The sequence below is a fragment of the Chiloscyllium plagiosum genome, chromosome 21 (assembly GCF_004010195.1).
Source record: "Chiloscyllium plagiosum isolate BGI_BamShark_2017 chromosome 21, ASM401019v2, whole genome shotgun sequence".
Lineage (NCBI taxonomy): Eukaryota > Metazoa > Chordata > Chondrichthyes > Orectolobiformes > Hemiscylliidae > Chiloscyllium > Chiloscyllium plagiosum.
Genome location: NC_057730.1, coordinates 8643692 through 8665892, shown reverse-complemented (window position 1 = coordinate 8665892; position 22201 = coordinate 8643692). Strand labels below are relative to the sequence as shown.

Below are 22201 nucleotides of genomic sequence, written 5' to 3'. Positions count from 1 at the left end.
CATTAGACTTTCGGGCAATAAGGGATTCAACGTATAGGAGGAAAGGGCAGGAAAGTGGAGTTAATTTAAGAGATCAGCCACGATCATAATGAGCATCACTGCAGGTTCAAAGGGCCTTTAGCTTACTCCCTTTTACATTCATTATGCCTAGAGCAACTTGGCTTCTCAACAGTGAGGTGATTAGTATGAAGTCTCAAAACAGAAGGCTGTGGTAACTGCTAACTACACGCTTATTTTAAACATCTTCGATCAGGGATTCAACATTAATCAGCAACATTCCAATAAATGTCATTTGGTACTTCTGCAACACATCTACTCAGTAGATAAGGATGCTGTGTGTTTTCAAGTTTTAATGGGTGTAAGTTTACAAAATTGCAAAAATAAATGAGTGAGGGCAAGGGAAAGAGTGAAGATTAAAATGCATTCATCATTATAAGAAACAAGCATAATATTTTAAAGCTATACTGAGTTTCTGCAGCACATGGATTGCAGGAAATCATTCATACTCTGGCTGAATCAGAGGATAAAGAATGAAATTCAACTGTGAAAATAAAAATGATCACCAGCAGCACATTTCTCATCGGGGGCTAAAATAAACGTGTTGACAGGTTGTCTTTAGTTTAGCTCGTCATTTGTATTTATAACAAGACTGCCCAACAGGAGTTTAAAAGTCTTTCCTCAGAAGAAAACTAACAATTATCACTTAATTAAACCAGTTTGATTTGCACAACGATCAAATATTGTATTAATTTAACCAGTTTTGAGATATACACAGGAATTGATTCAGAAATTAAGGGCCATGAATAAAACATATCCTCAAAATGAATTTTGAGGATAAGAGATGGTACAAATTTCACATCGAGGTAATCTCAAAACAAATACCCCAGTAAAGCAGTGGCAAAATAATTCCAGGCCTTCCAGAAATATTAATCAACAATCCTAAATCATGAGAAATGGAGCAACTTCGGTTTAATACCTCAGCTCATTTGTATGGCTACACAAGGAGGAATGTGTTGATACTGGAGGATTTCATAAAAGTGTGGATCTACGTTATAAGCTACTTTCAGGCATATATCAGTGGCTCACTGAGTAGTTCATCTGCTGAGAGGTAATTGCTGTCCCACTGTATTTGCTTAACTCTGAAGGTGAGTTTAGTATCAAAACCACTTCCTGTTCTGTAGATTCAATCTTGTGCCCTTCATTTGAATAAACAAGTTTTAGTAGGATCCACCAAATGTATTTCCTGCAATCAGCTAATGAATAAAGTAAACCAACTGGAGCAAGATTTTTATTCCTTCATCTTTGTTATAATTTTTTTCCCTTTCCCTCACTTATGCATATTTGAAATGGTAGCACCAACTATTCACACATAAGATACTAAAAAGACATTGGGACAAATAAAATAATAGGGAACACAGCATCCATCTGGAAAAAAAAACTAACAGGTCAGGCAGCTGACATTACCCTTTTTATCACAAAAGCATATTTGACTCAAGTATGATTAAGAAGAGATACAATTAAGTATTGTTCCTCACTAGCTGCAATTTGCTATTTTTCTGCATTACACTTCCAAAGGTAATTGGTTGTAAAATGCTTTGGGATTTCCTGAAACTGTGAAAGATTCTAAATAAATGAAGTTCTTTAATAAAGCAAATGTTTTAGACTAAAATAAGCCCAGAAAGACAATTTTGCCTATCGAGATTACAGTTGTATTTACACAGCCATATGATCTCAAGAGCTGGAAACTAAATTCAAGTCCTGATTGACAACCACTGACCTAAACATAATCTACATTTGTGAAATTAATATTAATCCAGATCAAAATTCACATATTAGGTATTCATTGAAATAGCAAAAAGTATATATACTTTTAAAATCTACTTCTACGTCATGCAAGCCTCCCAGCATGCAGAAACCCCAGAATGAAATTCTGTTGACCATAGGTTCTTGTAATGCCTCTACCTGCGGACTGCATGTTCTGAAACACTGATGCTGCGGGATCGGAAGGCCTCGACTGCTGAGAGGTCTTTCATATCTTTTATTTGGGAACTATTCAAGCCTGGCTTTAGGGGCTTTGTGGCTCGCAAGCTACAAGCACCAACCCAAAGACACCGCAGGTGGCAGAGGAGCCATTGGGAGGAGTTGATGGTCAGAGGTCACAGGCCAGGAATGGGGTTCCCAGATAAGTGAAGTGAGGGAAGCAAACACCAGCAGAGATAGAAGAACAAAAGAGGGGGGAAATAAAAACTTGAAAGCATTAAACAAAATCTGAAACATGACAAAATAGCAAATTAGATCAAACAGCATATATATGCTACACAACAAAGGAATATACAAATTCCTATTACAATATTGATTACAATTGGTAGAACAAGCAATACAGAAAATTAAGGTTGGAATGGCATTTCAGATTTTGACAACACAATTGTACGCAGGGAGAGATAAATTGCTAATACAGTGAGGACAGGCCTAATTAATTAATGTGGATTTGTTTCATGGCTAACTGGGAACTCTGCAGGGTTTTACAAACGAAATATAAACGCCCATAAATCTCAGCATGCATAACACAGCTAACAACTTTAGTTGGGAAATTTGAGTCATTGGCTCTATAAACAAGTTATGGCCCATTTAAAGCCTTGAGTTACATAATTAGTGGAAAGGAAAGTGAAGTGAAGTACCAGCTGCTCCACATAAATTATGGAACAATGGCCTTTAAGTTACATAAGAGATACGAGAGGTCAAACTTAGAATGTACTTGTGTGAAGAGTATTCTCCTCATAAATGAAGGAAAACTGCACAGAATATATGGGTTTAAACTGTTTAGAACAGTAAATGAGAGTTAAAATAACGAGAGCAGATTTCCACCTGAATGCATAGAGTACCCTTACTCTGGCATTGTTCAGACTGAGCTCAAGTGACAAATGGATATTGTACTCTTGCATCCCATTAACTTAGCTGGACTTCCAGTAAGAAGCAATTCAGTGGGAATGCAAGACGAGATCATTGCCTTGGATTATCGTTTAAAAATACTTTCTTTAAAAATCACTTCCTTTCAAATGCTCATATTCCAACCTTACACATCTGTTTACAGTTGAACACAAAAAAGAAATCAAACTATGCACAGTCCAACTATACATTATACAAAAATCAAGAAACAGGGCAAAGCACAATTTTAATTTGGCTAAAAATGCATAAATACTGAACACTGAAGCAAGATGATAGAAGACCACATTCAGAACAGATCACAGTGAGGCATGGTTGGCTTTATTATTAGGAGAAAGTGAGGACTGCAGATGCTGGAGATCAGAGCTGAAAAATGTGTTGCTGGAAAAGCGCAGCAGGTCAGGCAACATCCAAGGAGCAGGAGAATCGACATTTCGGGCATAAGCCCTTCTTCAGGAATCAGAAGGGCTTATGCCCAAAACATCGATTCTCCTGCTCCTTGGATGCTGCCTGACCTGCTGCGCTTTCCCAGCAACACATTTTTTGGCTTTATTATTGCATAATTCAGCAGCAAAATGAATGGATCCATACAGAGAACATTTAAGATCAGTTGCGTTGTCCCAAATTCTCTGAAACCTCTCAGGAGTATGTTTATGTGAGCCCTCAGTGGTATGAGTTAGAATTGCTCTGCCCAATGTGGGGGTGGGGGTGGGGGTGCAGGGGTTCAGACTCCCAAGCAGGCTCATGCTGAAATGTTAGTCATGAGCTCCAAACTCCCTCCTATTCCCATCGATCTTCTCCACTCACTATCACAATCCTCCAGTTCTTACCAAGGGGTCATGGCAATATCCAAGTCTCAAAAAGGAATCACAGTGGAGAAAATGTTTGGGGAGCACTGCATTAGAAGCTATTCTGTCATTAACACTGTTTAATTGGAAGGGATTTATGTAGCAGATAATCCAACCCAGACCTATGGGATTGAAGATCTTTCGGTTCAAGGACTCAATCTGAAACAAGCTCTGCCAACCAAACCCGTACCTGCTGTGCAAAGAATACATCATCAGCCATAATGAGAAGAGAAATGTGCAATCTTACCCAACATGGATCTTACCCACCTCATTTAGTGTCTCCCATTTTCATTCCCATCAGAAACCTTCCCTTTGTTCTTTTTCCACTGTCCCCAATTTGATCTACTTAAAACCCATTACATTTCTAACTTTTGTCAGGTCAGTTGATAGTTAATAATTCAGGTTGTGACCCATTTCATTAGACCTGCTGGGCATTTCTAGTATTTTCTGCTTCAATTTGAGATTTCCTGTTGAACATTGCATTTCACCCACACCTGGCTAGCTGTGTTCAACAGATGAATATTCAGTGTTGACATCAAGTGTTCAATTCTTCAACACTTCAGTATTTTCCAACTCCACCCAAAGTACATTTGGATGTCATTAGAAGTGTTAGTGAGCTTTCTTGCAAAATTTAAATAAATTACTATTAGTGACCATAATGGTGAATCAGCTTCTAAGCTCAAGAGACATTATTTGCCAAACATCAACTTGCATACTGATGTAGAGTGTTGTATATAAAATTTCACTTGTTATCTTCGAATTGCCATTACACATTTCAATAAAGTTATGGTTTACCTTCAGACCACACATGCATTATAATAAAAGTATGCTCCCAATTTTGGAAATTAGCCTACCTTTTCAGGGGTCTTTCATTCAAGCTTGTGCTACGGGCTCGAAAACTGCTGGGTTCATGTGTGTCCTCAAATGGTAATAAGGCATTTGACCGTAGGCCCTTGATTATTAAAATTTTAAAAATTAATAATATAACATATAATTTCAGTTCACATTCCTATCCTACATTCAATCAGAACAGCCAATTTTATAACCTTTATACTCAGATGATGCAGCCAAAAATGTTTACTTATTCTAAGAGAGACAAGACAAAAGCTATTTGAAGCAGATTATAGACAATAAGGAATAAAACTATGGAGATTTACAGCATGGATAGGCAGGAACATTCTACTGGTGCCTTGGAAAAACCATTACAAAGAAACAGAACAAACTGATCATTTATTGCCCAGCTGCTGGTAAGACACCGCTGAGTATTTGTTCAACAAAATACAGCACATACTACAAAATTAACAAATTGGCTGTAAAATATTTCAGGAGGCTCTGAGATTGTAAAGTGACGTTACACAAATTCAAGTTCTTTCTTTAAAGTAATTTGTATATGAGATCTGCAAGATTCTAAATGCATCCTAGAGAGAGCAACAATTAATGCTCCCGCAAATGTAAATTTCATTGTCAACACCACAAAATAAAGTTGCACACCTTTTTTTAAACCTAAAATTCAGTGATAAAAATTCTCAACTATCAAGGTACTTTCACAAAACACTTTAATGGTGGTCAGACTTATGACGAGTAAGGTTGTTTAAAATCTTCAACGTTAGTGTATAAAACAAATCAAAATATTTTCACAAATGTATAATTCAAATTGTGTTACAAAGTACACTGGTTCTTTAAAAATAGATGCCAGTAACTAATAACCAACACACTAAGTGAAGGATCAACTTGTAAAGCAGCAAGATTCTTACTTTTGTGATATACCGGACAAAATCTTTTCGGAACACAAGCCGACAACGAATGAACCACATGGCTATGACGTGGTGTGCTAGAGACACTATATATTGGTTGAACCTAGGAATGATAGAATAAAATCAAAGTGGAAATATCATTGAAAACTTCCTAAGCTTTGATAGCCATCTTCATACCAGTTCAAAGTGTCAAGAACTAGACCCAGGTTTACATGAGTTTATACTATTGTAATTTAAATTCAAGAATTATAATGCCAAATTAATAGCTATATCTAAGTACATGAGCAATTATTTTAAAAGGCTCTGAAATTTCTTTAAAAATTGAGAAAATTAAACACTTACTTGAAAGGGTTAGTGTAGGGTAAGGAGATAGCAAATACACTGACATACTGTTCTGCCACAAAATTGGCATACAGAGGAGGAAGTCTCACCAAAGCTGTAAGGGAACACACATGTTAAATCTCTTATACTTCAAAAGATTTGCATTACATGACCACAGCAATATGTTGTCACTTGACTTCTCTGTCTGAATCGAGGATGCATTAGTGAGTAGCCAGCAAATAAATCACAAAACTCTGCACCCTGAGGTTACAGAACAATTTGATGCACTGCCCAATAGTGAGCAGGAAGTTACAGGTTAATTTTAATTCTGAGAAGCATTATCAGTTTGCCTAATGGAAGTAAAACTGCAACATAAAATCCTAAGTGACAGGAGTAAGCCCATTCAGCCCCTCAGACCGACTGCATTATACAACGGATCATGTTGATCTGATTGTCACCTCAATTCCACTTTCCTGTCTTCTTCTCACAACCTTTGCTACCCTTATAGATCAGAAATCTCTCTTAGTCTTTGATGACCCAGCATACTACTTTGCTGGGGTAGGTAATTCCAAGACTGACAACTGTCAAGAAATAAATTCCTCATTTCCATCTTAAACAGGAAGCCCCTTATTATGGTATTGCACTCTCTCTGGTTTGAGCTCCCCCAGGAAGAGAACCTCTGCCATTGGTGACTATTCCAGCAGACAACTGTGGAATGGCGCTGTCTAATGTTTCCAGGAAGGTGGAAGGCTTGCAGGAGTCCATAGCTCATTGCCTCTGAATTTTCATGCCTTTTCCATGCTTACTGTTATTTGAAATATGCCTGTGAATATCTCCAAGAACAAATCCCAAGAATCAAGGTTTCAAACAAAGGAATTCATTTCACCATCCCTTCAACTCCAGCTGTGTGGAGGTAAGATGCATCTTGTGCATTTTAGAGAACTTGAGAACTTCTCAAGATCTATCAAGTATCATCCATCCCTACTCCCCCAAAGTATACAAGAGATTATCTGCTAGGTTATTTACCCAACTTCTGACTCTGACGCTCAGGAATGCAATTTTCTCAAGCACCACCAATGAAACTACAATTTACAAATGTAACCATGGATCTAAAGCTTTAACATATGGAATTTGCCATGGTCTACTCCTTCCAAAGTTCTGCTGACGTTACACTGACCAGTCTCTCCAATTCCATACACTTGAAAGGAATGTCACTCCTGGAAGAATGTCAAGGAATTTCAGAAAGATGCTTCAAAGGAAGAGATACAACGTAAAACCTGAACCATCACCTGAGTGTTACATGTCTACTGCTCAGAGATTTGTTCTCCACATTTTGTGCGATAAATCAGTCTGTATGAAAAACATATTGGTGTATTCCACAAGAGAAAGGATTAAAAATCAACTACACCTCTGGTTTGTGCATGCCAGCCTGCTTTGGGCTGGAGTGTGCCATGATGGTTACTGCTGGAAACATCTGCTTGACATGCCTGTGCTTGCAGGTAAAAGGAAATGACAGTCACATCTCCCTCTCTAATTCTCTCTCTCTGATTGCTGAAAGCAAATTGCCAGTCAAAAGCTACAGCTGAATAGGAAACCAAACAATTCCCTTGCGCTAATCTGCAAAACCCAGGCTCTCCAAACAAACTGTTCAGCTGCCAGAGTCAATGCCATTGGAATTACCCAACTTACTATTCCACCTGGACAAACCAAAGCTTGACATACACCCTCACTACTTGTTTGCTTTTTACTCACTTTTCATTTCTCATCTGTGTGTACTCTGTTGCATTTTATTTGTTTTAGTAACCAATAAACTCACTCTTCCTTCAAGTCAATAAAGCCTGGTTATGTTCCTCTTAAAACATAAATACATTAACATTGGAAAAGGTATGCATGAAGGAAGTGATCCTTAGTTTGAAGTTAACCTTGATACAACCAATAAGGGGGGACAAATTGAATAAAGAATTGGAGCCAGGGTGCCTCTGTTCACTCAGTAACAAAAACAAATGCCCCTATCACAACAACTATCTGTTGTTGGAAATGGTAGATATTGCAATTTAGCAGATCGGCATTATAAAACATGACACCTCCCACTCATCACTAGTTACAATCACAGAAGAGCCACTAATGCAACCAGATAATCTTACTTGATAAAAACTCCAGCATTGGGATAGCCATGGTGAGGGTGGCAGAGATATGAGTCAGTTTGAGAATAATGCCAGGAAGCAGCTTAACCATTATGTCGGGCATCTCGATGATACACATGGTCAGTGTTACTACACACTGTTTGGCACAACGGTAGATCAGGCCAGTATCAAGGCAATGAACAAATTCACGCTGCTCAAAATATAAAGAACAATGGATCATATTAAGACAATTCATTTTGGTTATTCAGGGATCTTAGCCAGAAATATGGTCACGTAGTAATAAAATTGCAATTTCATTCATGCTCATCACATTAAATCACTGCAGTTAAAACTGAATTTGCAGTAGACTCTAGGACTATTTCAAATTCTGGATCTGCCTTAAATATTTTCAGGTGTTTCTAGGACAGTCTTAATTAACCATATCAAGGAGAAATAATGATCCAACTTAAAACTAAATCTCCAGGTAGATCAAACAAAGTTGTAGATTCATTGCAATATACGAATGAGCAGGTTTGTCTCTTCAATGCAAAGTAGGATGTCATGTACATCGATTTATCTGGCTGATCATTCATTCGCAACCCATATTTAATTACTTGTATACAATCTAATCACCACCCCTTGACATTTAATAACGTCACTGTCATTGAATCCTACACTATCAATGCCTGGCAGGGCAGTGTTTACCACTGACTGGAAACTCAACTGCACTCACCACATATAGTGGTTACAAGAGCAGGTCAAAGGCTAGGACGACTGTGGCGAGAACCTCAGCTCCTGACTCCCCAAAGTCTGTCCACCAACTACAAGATACAAGTCAAGAGTGTGATGGAACAACCCTTACTTGCCTAGATAGGTGTAGCTCCAACAATACAAGAAGCTTGACACCATCCAGGACAATGGGCAGCTTGCTTCATTGGCACGACATCCACTCACTTCACCACTATTGCTCAGTAGCAGCAGTGTGCACTATCCTCAAGATGCACTGCAGAAATTCACCAAGGATTCTGAGATAGCATTGTCCAAACATATGATCCTTTCCATCTGGAAGGACAAGGGCAACAGATACATGGGAACACTACCACCTTCAAGTTCCCCTTCAAGCCACCCACTATCCTGAATTGGAAATATATTGCTGTTCCTCTACTGTTGCTGGGTCAAAATCCTGGAATTCCCTCCGAAAGGGCATTGTGGGTCAACCTACAGCACATGGACTGCAGCGGTTCAAGAAAGCAGCTCACCACCACCTTATCGAGGGCAACTAGTGACATGCAATAGATGCTGGCCAGCCAGCAATGCCCATGTCCCATGATTGAATGAATAAATAAATAAATAAATTCCCTGTTCTCTCTACCCTTTATGGCCTAACAAAAACACATTTAGCTACATTTTAATTTACCTGTTTAGACTGGTCCAAGTAAATATGGTATGAGGTAATGACTGTCAGCACCGGGACAACTGCCAACTGGACATCAGTGCGAGAGAAACCATCAGGTGTGTTCCTCAACCTCTCTGCTAGCTGGCGGTCTGTGACCTAGGAAATAAAGTCTGAAATGTCGGACATGACGACACCAGCTTGATATTTAACAGCCTGCTCAAAATGTTATTTCACGGAGTGCACCAATTTCTCCCACAATTAATTCAGTCCTAAAGGGTTCATATCATTCAAGTCAACAGCAGATATAATGCGGCCAAATTTAAGAGAAAACCTCATCTTTGGGTATCCTCCAAGATAAGCTAAGACACACAGTACAGATTATTTGCCGCACAATCTTTATTGATGTAGCTCTAACCAGACAGAAGAAATGCAAGTGCGACAAAACAGAAATAACCCCTTTTTTAAAGAAACTTTATCACAGTACGAAGACAGGCATGCCCACACTGCATGGGCAAGTCTTTTCTGGCTAGACACAGCACATTCACCAATCTGGAAATGTTTAATATAACATTTATAATAGTAAAGCAATGTCTTCATGTCTGAAATAAGCAACAAATGAGATTCATAGAATCCCCACAATGTGGAAACAAGCCATTCGGCCCAACAAGTCCACACTGACACCCTGAATACCATCCCACCCACTCTCACCACCCACCACCACCCCCAACCCAACTCTGTAGCCCTGCATATCGCCTATGGTTAATCCACCTAATTTATTTCTCCCTGGACACTACGGGCAATTTAGCTTGGCCAATCCATATAACCTGCACTTCTTATAGTGATAGGTGCATTAGTAGGGCGGAGAGGAATGGGTCTGGGTGGGTTACTCTTCGGAGGGTTGGTGTGGACTTGTTGGGCCGAAGGGCCTGTTTCCACACTGTAGGGAATCTAATCTAATCTAATCTAATCTTCAGACTGTGGGAGGAAACCTTAAGAGGTCAGATCAAGACTAATTTCCCAATAATATGTAATTAATTAATTACTTCCTGGAATCAACATAGCAGGGAAAGAAATAATTTTCCCAGATGGTCCAGTCAGCCATGAACATGGAAGGATTTCAATTACTTTGCAATCTAGTTAATTTCAGCATGGAAATGATACCAAAGGACTGCCTGCATCTGTCAAAGCCCCAGTCAAGCACGATTCCTTTGCAAAGATAAGGAAAATCATGGAGTATAGATGACTGAATTAATTTTACTTTACCATGGCACAGAGAGCTGAACAGAGTTGGTCTACGCTGCATGGAGAGGTCAGAATGAGTCCCTTATACTTCAGCAATTCGGGTAGTTTATCCAGTACAAGTTTCAGCACCTTCCAGTCTGTCTCCTTTAAACAATAAAATAACACAAACAAAAGAATGTAAGATGTAGAAATAATTACCTTTTAAGTTGCAAATGTCACAAAGATACTCAATCATCCTAAATATTTGATTGCTTTGCCAGCACCCTCAACAGACAGTTCCAAAGTCCAAAAGAATGTAACTTTATGAAACTGAACTACTTTTAGGTGCTGCTCAAAATTAAGAATTTTAATGGAGTGGATAGCTAGAAATGGGTTAAAAATGATTTAAAAACCAGAGAACACAGGCTGAAGGTCAATGACAAGGGAATGCACAGGGAAATGAAGGAAACATTTTTGTATCACAATTGAGAATGCAGTGCCTGAAAGATGGGTGGAATTATACTCAACAGTAGCTATCAAATGAATAACTTATAAAGTACTCACAAGGGAAAAGTATCACAACTTTGGAGAAAGGGGAGGAAAGCAGCAGGATATTAGGCAGCTCTTTGAAAGAGCTCACCCAGTCATGGCAGGCCAAATGGCCTCTTACCACTCTGACTATTAAACAAAAAAAAACAAAGCTGTTTAAATTGCTAAAAAAAAATTGATTTCCTGGATAAAAGGAAAGAAAAGGGAGAGAAGAAACACTGAGAACAACAGGAACACTGACTAAAAGCACAGTTTCGTAAGCAGGTTTTGAGTACTTACAGACAGGGAGAAATAAAGTAAGGTGGAAGGGGTTTTGGAAACAGAGAGGGGAATTGAAGGTTTTACAATTGTGTCTTCAGCTGCCAAATCCCCAAGCTCTGGAATTCTTTCAACCATCTTTCCACTTTCCTGATTTAAAATACCCAAACTTTAATTCTTTGCCAAAACCTCTGGTCATCTGTGCTAACATCTCATGGTTTTATAACACCTCGGGAAGCATCTTCAGCTTCTTTATTACTTTAATGATGCTATATAAATACAGGTTGCTGTTAAGACAGGGATACACAGGAAATCAGATTAACAAAGGGCTTGGAACAAGACCAATAAGAGTGGAGGAAGCGATAGCAGTATGGCAGGGTAAGGCAACGGGGGGATGAAGTGCATTCAATATCAAAGGCAAGTGATAAACAGAACATTACCTTTGAAAGATCAATACTAGGTCCTGACTTACCATTTGCATAAGCATGTTTTAAAGAAAATCACACCAAATTGATTGAATTTATAAGGTAACACAACACAAAATGCTTCCAATTGGTCTTACACTTTCAAAATAGAAATTTTAGTTTTTAACACCTTAATTTTTACATGTACTCTCAAGACAATTGCCAATGTACCAAACTTATTCAAAAAGGGAGACAAAAAAACTATACACCGAATAACTTAACATTGGCCATTGGGAAAATGTTAGAGTTCATTATAAAAGATATAATAGTGGAGCATTTCAAGCCATAGAATATAATCAAGCAGAATCAGCATGGCTTCATGAAGGAAAGTCATGCCTGACAAATTTATTAGAGTTTTTTTTTGAGAGGATGACAAGCAGAATAGAAATATAGTTGGATTTCCAAAATGTGTTTGATAAGGAACCACACGCAAGGCTGCTTGATAAGAGCCCATGATATTAGTAGCAATATATTAGCAAGAATTAAGGACTGACAAACAAAGAGATGACCAAGATTAAGATTGAAAGAGTATTTTCAGGAAGGCAACCTGCAAATAATGGAGTGTCACAGGGATCAGTGCAGGGCCTACAGTTATTTACAGTATGTATTAATGATTAGGATGACAGAAATGAATATAATATTGCCAAGTTTACAGATGACAGAAAAACAGATGAGAAGGAGAATAGTGAGGATGACATGAAGAGTCTAAGGATGGATCCAGACAGGTTAAGTTAGTGGGCAAAAGATTGGCAGTTGGAATGTAAAGGAGGAAAATGTGAGGTTATGTACTTTGGCAAGAGTAGAGGAGCAAATATTACTTAAAATTGAGACACATTGAGAATGCTGCAGTAGAAGGGGCATTCACACGTGAATCACAAAGTTCAGTGGATAATCAGGAAGGCAAATGGACTTGAGTGGGGGGGGATGGTCTTTAATTCAAAACGAAATGGAGTATAAAATATTGACATCTTGCTAAAACTATATAAAGCACTGGATCACATCTGGAATACTGCAAAAGTCTGGTTCCTTATCTAAAGAAAGATATACAGAGGAACCTCGATTGGATTATCCGAATTTCAGGTTATCCGGACAAGATTGTGAGGTCCCGATGCTTGGCTAAACTGTGTTACCCAGCATTCAATTATCTGAACAAAATACTTAGTGGAATTCTTTAGTGTAGTGGGCTACTCAGACCGTGTCAGAGCATATTCAGGGTCAAGGTAGACGGATTTCAATCAGTGCAGAATCAAGGTGCGGAGAGAGAGATGAGGCAGAAAGGCGAAGTTGAGAGTTATTAAGACCAACCACGATCTCAACAAACAGTGAAACAGACTTGACTGGCTAAATGGCCTACTTGTGCTCCTACTTATTTTGGTGTTATGGACATCCACTCTACCTCACCTGAACTCCCCTCAGACTGCTTATTCACCATACAGCACTGAATAAGCACAACATTCCTCCAATTAAGTATGAGGAAAACCAAAACTATTGTTTCAGTCCATTCCTAAAACTCAGTTTCTTAGCCTTTTCCTTCAGAACAGTCAGAGATTATGCCAGTCTATTCACCACTTTATGCCATGTTTGATGATAAGGTTTCAACTGTGTACTCATGCCATCACTGAGAGAACTATTTCCACTTTCTGAATATGCCCAATTACATCCATCTCAGCTCAGCAGCTGCTGAAACTCTCATTCACCTCTTCATTATCTCTCAACTCAACTACTGCAATGCACTGCTAGCTGATCTTCCTCATGCTGTCTACTGTAAACTGAAGATCATCCAAAACTGTGCCATCTACAACTTTACTCACAGCAAGTCCTGTTTCCCTACTATCCCTTTGTTCACTGAATTACAATGGCGCCTAGTAAAGCAACATTTTGATCTTAAAATTCTCATGTCCATTTTCAATTCCCTACGTCATCTTGTTCCTCCCTTTCTTTGTAATTTCCTCCAAAGGTAGAACCCTCTTAACATCCAAGAGCTCATTCATACTGGCCTCTTATATATTCCCAAACATAATTGGCCAATCTTTGGAAACGGGACCTTCAGTTGTCTAGCCCACAAGCTACAAAACGTCCTTATTATACCCCTACCGTACCTTTATCTCACTTTACTGTTAAAATACTCCTTAAAACCTACGCATTTGGACAAAAGTTTGGTCATCTGACCTAATATCAATGCTGGAGTTTGGGTCATATTGTTCTATGATTCTCCTGCAAGGCACCTTGGGACTCTGCATTACTTTAAAGTTGTTTTAAAAATCACAATGCATCCCAGCTGAAACAGCTCACCCCACAAATCACAGCTTTAAACAATATGCAAATAATTCTCTGGTTAAGGACAGGATTGAGGGATATGAGCAAGTCAAGTTTAAAAGAAAAAAAAATTGTATACTCTGGAACACAACGATTATAAGCAGTATGGAAATGCTGACACATGGAACAAAAACATTGGATAAACACTGGACAGATTTCAATCAAGAGTTGGAAGAGGAGTATGGAGGGAAAATGAGAAGACATTTGGAAAGTGCTTCCTCAGCAGGAATTAGGTACAGTCATTAGCCACAGTAAATGTACATGGTCTGCAGAAGGAGCAGCCAGTTGAGCATTTAAAGGAATATTTTAACTCGTTTCATATTTGCGTGCTTTGATAGGAAACCATTTTGCTTACATGTTCAAGGCACTGGAGAAGAGCATTAAAAGCCGAAGAGAAAGGTAAATAGCCCATGCGAATGGTGGTATTCTGAGCTGCTGCAGGGCTTCCCGCTGGTGGAGAAACTGTACCTTGTCCTTTTTTCTCACAACCTCTCTTCTCAGATTCACTACAACAAAATATAATTCAGTGAACATTGGAGATTTTGAAGGAATAAGGTTTTACTTAATCAAGCTGAGGGATTATGGCTTGTTATAACTTGTATTCAAGTTAATGCTATATCTAAAATGTTACATTAATGTCAACTCAATTCTAGAACTAGAGGGCATAGGTTTAAGGTGCAGTGAAAGATATAAAAGGGACGTAAGGGGCAACTGTTTCACACGGAGGGTGGTAAGTGTATGGAATGAGCTGCCAGAGGAAGAGGTGGAAGCTGTTACAATGACAACATTTTAAAGGCATCTGGATTGGTATATGAATAGGAAGGGTTTGGAGGGATACAGGCCAAATTCTGGCAGATGGGACTAGATTTCTATAGGATAACTGGTCGGCATGGACGATTTGGACCGAAGGGTCTGTGTCCCTGATGTACAGCTCTATGATTCTAAAATCAATAAGTAGTCATGTTATGTCATGTGACCCAAGTCCACCCATAGACTCCAGAACTTGAAACCAAAAGAGAAAATGCTGGAAAATCTCAGCAGGTCTGGCAGCATCTGTAAGGAGAGAAAAGAGCTAGCGTTTAGAGTCTAACTGACCCTTTGTCTAACTGACTCCAGAACTTACTTTCCTCAAAAAGCTGTAAATGCTGAACTAATTGAAATGTTGAAGATCAATATTGTTGAATTTTTGTTAGATGAAAGTACCTAGGGCATGGAGCACATGGTGTTGATGTAAAATTAGCCACCAGCTTGAGCCTCAATGGTCCACTTCTGTCCCTATGCTCTGGTGTAAGTGTTACAGACTCTGAAAGAATGAATTGAATGAAGGATAACATGGAAACTAAAAATTGCCTACCTGCTTCCACAGAGACAATATGGACTGAATCTCACTATTCTATCCTTATTTGGCAGTCCAATACGAAAGAGAGAGTCAACTCGAAGATGCAGAAAGAAATTGAATACCTATGAAAAGAACTTTGCTAGTTATTTAAAATTACTATATTCATTGATATTATGTTACTGACATTTCAAGACATTGAAAAATGTTGTACCTTTCATATAGATTTTGCTTAAATTATTTAATTTTACACCAAATAAAATATTTTCTTGATGCAGGGCTATAATTAGAGGACGTAAGTACATTTCAGAAAGCTCATTGTTTTTCAGTTCCTATTTCAGATCTCAAAGTGTCATGGTCTATAAAAAAATTCAGTACAAATAATGAATTTACTTTGAGATATTCAAATTCAGAGTTTCCACCCTAAATAATCATTTCATGGAACACGTTTTATGAAAAGTTATAAATTGGATAGTCACTGTACTCAGCTGCATTCCATGAGTAACCTGACTGCCTTGTGAAGAGAGGAGGGAAAAGACCACCACAATATTCAGGAACAAAATCAAAGATTAGCAAGTTCTTCAAAGCAATACAGCAATTGTACTGGTCATTTTTGAGAACTGAGCAAAAAATACATAGACCCATAGGCCAGTTATGCCACATTCAGTGCATAGTACACATGAACATCAACATAAAGACAAATATTAAATTGGGGATATTTCTAATTCTGATTGCCACTCTGTCTGTAGAGCGTCATTCCTCTTCTGAAAATGCAATGAGACAGGTTGGTTGACAGAAACAGATAGCCTGCTTTGTTGTCTAAGCAGTCCTGCCAAGACCTGGGATATTACCATGGTAAAAGTCACTATATAAATGCAAATCACCGGAGGCACTGCAGTTTTAAGCTACCATTCTATCGTAGACTTGAATCGTGTAGCACCACACTATATTGAAACACAGAGCAGACTGACAGAATAAAATAGTATTTTCTATGTTAATTAGTTCATTTCAATCAGAGAATTACTACAAAGATAATTTGTACATTTATCCAACATATACAGTCCAGTACACAATGGGTTATTAATAGAACTGAACATTAGTTCTAAAACTATTATGAGATGAATTCTCTGGTCCTACCTACCTTTAGGCGTATACTGCTTGCGATGGAAGATGTGTACATTTGTTGGTAATGTGACTGAATGTGACTAATCAGAAGCTCATATACCCGGCTTGCGTGACTGGCTGGTAAACTATACAATTTGGTCTGGAAAGAAAAATGTGTTAATACAACGTAAAATATCAGAATCAATTTAAATTGTAGACATACAGTACTGCAGCTGTGTGGCATTATCAGATATGATGTTAAATGCCTGCATTGCCAAGAGACACAACAGATCCCACAGGACCATTGGAACAGGTCGAGAGGTCTCTTCCCCACTGTTCTGACCATCATTTATCACCTAATTAACAACTGAATCAAATGATATGACCATAGTTTATTGTTATGGATACAAACTGGCTCTGATTCGGACATAAGACCAGAAGATTTTGCAGCACAAGTAGGCCATTTGACACATCTAGACTTTTCTGCCATTTACTGAGATCATGGCTGATCTGATAATCCTCAACTCCACTTTACTGCCTTATCCTTATAACCCTTGATTCCTTGAATCATTAGGGATATGTCTACCTCAGCCTTGAATATACTGAATAACACAGCCTCAACAACCTTCTGTGGTAAAGAAGTCTACAGATTCCTTACCCTCAAAGGAAATTTCTCATCTGCCTTAAATGGAAGACAAATAATCACATTAATATAATCCATAATTGACCGCTCCTTCAAGCAAATCATTGGAGTTACTTTTCCTGTAGGATATTATTTAAAACTTTCGCTGCCTGACTGTATGAAAGATTGATTGACTGCAGAATGTATTCAGTATAAAATTAGTATTCAGTATAAAATAAATATTCAGTCTCAGTTCAACATTAAACTATTAGCCCACTTAAATTTTTCCCAATCTACACTTTATTTTGGAGTGTAAATTATGCTTCAAGGACACATGGTTGGTTTATAATATCAGCAGCCGCTTCCTTTCTCCAGAAGGAGCTGAGCTCAATAATGCATTAATGGAGAATCCAAAGAACATATTTTTATATAAGGAGCAGATTGTTTTGAATATGGCTTGACCAACATTTTGAATTTCTTTCAAAATTCATCAAGATAAACAGAATGCATCACTACACCCACTGCACAAATAGTTGCTGTATTGACTATCTCTGAATGTATAATGATCATAGTTTTAAAGATACAGAAAAGTGGAAGTCAATTCACTTTGTAATGAAGAGTGCATAGCCTTTGTGGGGAAGCGCCATCTGCTGGTATAAAAGGTCTACTAACCGTATTCTTATTCAGAACAGTGTGTGTTGCTGGAAAAACACAGCAGGTCAGGCAGCATCCGAGGCACAGGAGAATCAACGTTTCAGGCCAGAGTCCTTCGTCAGGAATAAAGGGCTCTGGCCCGAGACATCAATTCTCCTGCTCCTCGGATGCTGCCTGACCTGCTGTGCTTTTCTAGCAACACACTCTCGACTCTGAACTTCAGCATCTGCAGACCTCATTTTCCCCTTCTTATTCAGAAAATTCACACCAAGTTAAATTAATTGGAATAGCATAGGGAAGCCTATTTAGGATATAGAACATATCAGAAATATTAGTGTATGAATAAAGGTACAAACTCATCAAGAAATTATTCAACTTGGATTGATGATGTTGTGATGCACATTTCTAGTGTAGCAATGAAGTGAAACCATTTCCCTATAACTTTCTTACTTCATCAGATGCCATGCTTGCATTCCTCTAAAAGCTCTCAATAGAATTTGCATAACCCAGCACAACTAGATTAACCAGTAATGAAACAGCTAGAAACCCCCTCATGGAGATAAAGCATCTAAGGACAAGACATGCTTGTTAACAATTTAAATGCAGCAATTGATGACAACAAGTGGGTGACAGAAGTAAAATGGTTTCCACGATGTACAGTTCGCTGAGGGTAAAATGCCATGCTAATATTATGATCCATCTAATACATTTGCACATCAACTTAACTCTGAAGATGACTGGTGATAAACGGAACATTTCAAAACAAAAAGACCTGATGGAATTAGGCAAGAGATTTATGTTCAACCTGCAGAATCTCTAGAAGCCCCAGGACAGCTGTCTTCACATCTTCCAGTGGAGATTCATATAAAAAATCACTTTCCACAGCTTCCACAACAGGTGGGTCAATGAGTGGCCGATTAACAACCTTGAAAGAAAAAGAGAAGTTTTTTTCAACTTACAGACATAGAAACACATCATAAACTATTATAAACAAAGTTTAAAACCCTGAAAGGTTACAATTTGTCTCTAGATTTATCAACACATACTTCATGATTTGGTTTCAAAGCTTTTGTCAAATATCATTAACATCACACAATCATGATAGAAACAAATTCTTGCAATATGTGCAAAGGTCAATTGGAAAACAAATCATACACTATTGTAAGAGGCTTGTATCATCAAACCACCAATGCTCTCTGAACTTAACATGGACTGTAATGCTCATAAAATACCTTTTCTATAATATCCAAGAGATTATTAAATTGAGGTGTGTTGCAGTCTTCTGCCAAGTCCACTAGCAGCTGAGAGGCTAATTTTCGTACCATATGATCTTTATCATCCGCAATATGCCCGAGCTGGGGGATCACTATAGCTTCAATCAGCTCCTCCTGTTTAAAAAACAAGAAAGCATTTGCCGTGAATTAACAAGCAATACCACAAAACTTTGTACACTCTCAATATTTTTCTCTGGATACAAATATTCCAATGGAAAATATCCAAATTCAAACTCAATGTATGACATTTGTAACTCAAGTTCCCTTTTGCAAATTTAAATACTTCAGCTGATTAAAGAAAAAGCAGACTTAATTAAAAAAAACTTATGAGGGGCTCACTAGGCAAGGGTTGCACTACTGCAAGGACATAGAAATGCAGAGTTTGGATTGCTGTCATGCTCTCACCTAACTGCACTGAGGTACTTCACTTCCACTTAGAATGCCCCACAGCTATACATTCACCAAAACTGAGTTTTATATGCAAAGTTCAACAATACTGACCTGCAGTGTACCATTTTTATGGCAGACCATGATGTGATCTTAACACACAGTTATACAGAGTTTCTACCCTACTTTAAACATCACTCTTCAACCCTTGTACTTACTTCATACAATTGCCGATTGATGCTCAAAACAAATGATAAAACATCAAGAGCTTTCTTGCGAATGGTGCTCCGATTCTCATTCCTGCAGAGATATGACGACATTGGACTAAGAAAATGTTTAACCACTGCAGTATTTCACACAAAAATAAACTGCAGTTATTTTTCTATATTAATAGAAGTGCACATTGCCCAAAAGGTACATCGAAGGTGAAAAACAAAACTGAAACAGAAGCTTATATAGTACATCAGGACATCATCATCTCAATCAAGATGCATTGCAGTGGTAAAGAGTTGTATCCTAAGCATTAATTGGTCTATTTTGAATACCATAAATTTTCTATATCCTCCCACCCCACAGAATTTATCTAAAATAGTCTGACAGAAACTATTACTAAGATAAGTACTGGGCATGGCTAGTTGCAGTCATGAAGGTAGCTGCTTACCTGAAGAATTTCTCCATTAGTTCCTGCAGATTTTGAATCCAGTAGTGTTTTGCAGGATGAATAGACTGAGCCCGGTAGGATACAAGTGTTAGGACAGAGACCTCCTTAATAATTTAAGGCAGAAATATATAGAATGTTAATGTACATTAGTACTTAAACTTTGTCACAAGAAAAACAAGCATTTGATTCTAGTACTTCATAGGCTTATTCCCTGAACCTTGCAAGATTGGAACAATTTAGAGCAAAAAGTCATTGTCATTTATCACTAGGCAACTGAACGTAAGGACCATGATGGTGACTTGTCAGCTTGGTTTGATCTCTCAATTCAGATATGTACACAGTTTATGTTTACTCCGACAATAAGTGACTGATAATCCCTTACAGGCTGAGGCAGGAGAAATTTAAATGAAGAATAAGGAAATAATAGAGGCTATGAACAAATATTTTGTACTTGTCTTCACAGTAGAAGGCAAAAATTACTCAATGTAATGGATTACCAAGGGACAAATAAGACAGAGGTAATTAATATCAGTAGAGGAAAAGTATGATGTATCAGAGAGAACTAAGAGCTGACAGTCCCTTGGATCTGGTGGTTTACAGCTGAGATGCATTATTTGGAAAGACCAAGACTGACGATATTACTGAATAGAGGAGCAGATTCCCGGGGTATTGGGCTAATTCTAGTTTCTATGCTTTGTTATGTGCATAGATTATACTTTGCAACTGTTTGGCATTTATCTGAACGTGTTAGCTTGAATATTTTCTACTCTGACAAACTGCAGTTTACTAAAAGGGGTGATTGAAGCAATTTTCGACTCTTACCGGTCTCTTATCAGAGCACTTCTCAATCAGTGTGAATAATCGCTCCTGCGGACCATGGTAATCATTCTGCTCATACAACTCCTCTATAGTGGTTAACAGTTCATGTACAATAACTGACAGCTCATGGCTACCCAGTGTCTAAAGTACAATTAGGACAAGAAAACATGATTGGTACATTAAAGTAATACCTAATCACAATGTCAGGATGCAAGAGTCACAGGCAAGTCATTTGAATTCATTCCAAAGAGTGGTAATTATAACAAGACTTGCAGCAGTTAGAAATATTTTACACAAAAGGAACCGAATTCACGATCAAAAGCAAGTGAAGTTCCAATACCAAATAAACAGAGGAAATACGTTTTTCCTTTTAAGCTCAAAGTTATTCCAAGCACAATTGTCTATTCATTGCCTGATGATGATGAGCCTTACTGGACTATCTCAGATGACTGCTAAGATTCATTATGTTGAAACCATGCAAGGGGATGGCTTTTTTCTTGATCAGATATTAATGAGCCAACATTTTCACGATCGTCTTTTGTATCTTCATTTCTTTTAAACTGATTCTCAAATTCTCAAACTGCCAGGGATTTGAATTCACTGATTAGGAGCCCAGTAACGTCACCACTAACCTGTGGCATCCACGCTTAAGGAAACTTAAGCTTTGCAGCTTTGACTATGAAAGCACAAATAACAAAAGGACTGACAATAGGAGAATTTTTTATTTTTTTTAAATGAACTCGGCCTAACATGATCCACCCTGACACGGCGTTGGAAACAGATTCAATAGTATTTTGAAAAGTAATCGAAGGTTTGATTACGAGTAGTCAGTATGGCTTTGCGAGTGAGATCATGCTTCACAAATTTGTTAGAATTCTTTGAAGAAGTGACCAGGAAGGTTGACAACGACAGTGTGGTAGACGCAGTCTATATGGATTTCAGTAAGGCCTTTGATAAGTTTCCACATGGTAGGCCATTTTGGAAGGTCAGATTGCATGGAATTCAGGGCAAGCTGGCAAATTGGATATAAAATTGGCTTGATGGTAGGAAATAGAGGGTAATAGTGAAAGGATGCTTGTCGAACTGGAGGCCTGTGACTAGTGGAGTGCGTCAGGAGCCGGTGCTGGGCACATCACTGTTTGCTATGTCTA

General features: G+C 38.2%; 1 protein-coding gene across 8 annotated transcripts in view; it reads right to left on the bottom strand.

The window, feature by feature from the left end:
- tsc2 (TSC complex subunit 2) overlaps nucleotides 1-22201 on the bottom strand; it is an 80999-nt gene that overhangs the window by 31788 nt on the left and 27010 nt on the right. For 6 of the 8 annotated variants that reach the window (XM_043711187.1, XM_043711190.1, XM_043711189.1 and 3 more), the window contains 15 exons: nucleotides 21054-21191; nucleotides 20232-20335; nucleotides 19789-19870; nucleotides 19142-19297; nucleotides 18715-18834; nucleotides 16671-16793; nucleotides 15548-15654; nucleotides 14549-14699; nucleotides 10649-10771; nucleotides 9407-9541; nucleotides 8011-8200; nucleotides 5888-5981; nucleotides 5546-5648; nucleotides 4646-4743; nucleotides 1963-2088 (listed from right to left, as the gene is read on the bottom strand). In XM_043711187.1, the coding sequence (XP_043567122.1) occupies nucleotides 1963-2088; nucleotides 4646-4743; nucleotides 5546-5648; nucleotides 5888-5981; nucleotides 8011-8200; nucleotides 9407-9541; nucleotides 10649-10771; nucleotides 14549-14699; nucleotides 15548-15654; nucleotides 16671-16793; nucleotides 18715-18834; nucleotides 19142-19297; nucleotides 19789-19870; nucleotides 20232-20335; nucleotides 21054-21191 (1850 nt within the window). The remainder of the gene's footprint in view (nucleotides 1-1962; nucleotides 2089-4645; nucleotides 4744-5545; nucleotides 5649-5887; nucleotides 5982-8010; nucleotides 8201-9406; nucleotides 9542-10648; nucleotides 10772-14548; nucleotides 14700-15547; nucleotides 15655-16670; nucleotides 16794-18714; nucleotides 18835-19141; nucleotides 19298-19788; nucleotides 19871-20231; nucleotides 20336-21053; nucleotides 21192-22201) is intronic. The other 2 variants (XM_043711191.1, XM_043711192.1) reach the window with 1 other exon arrangement.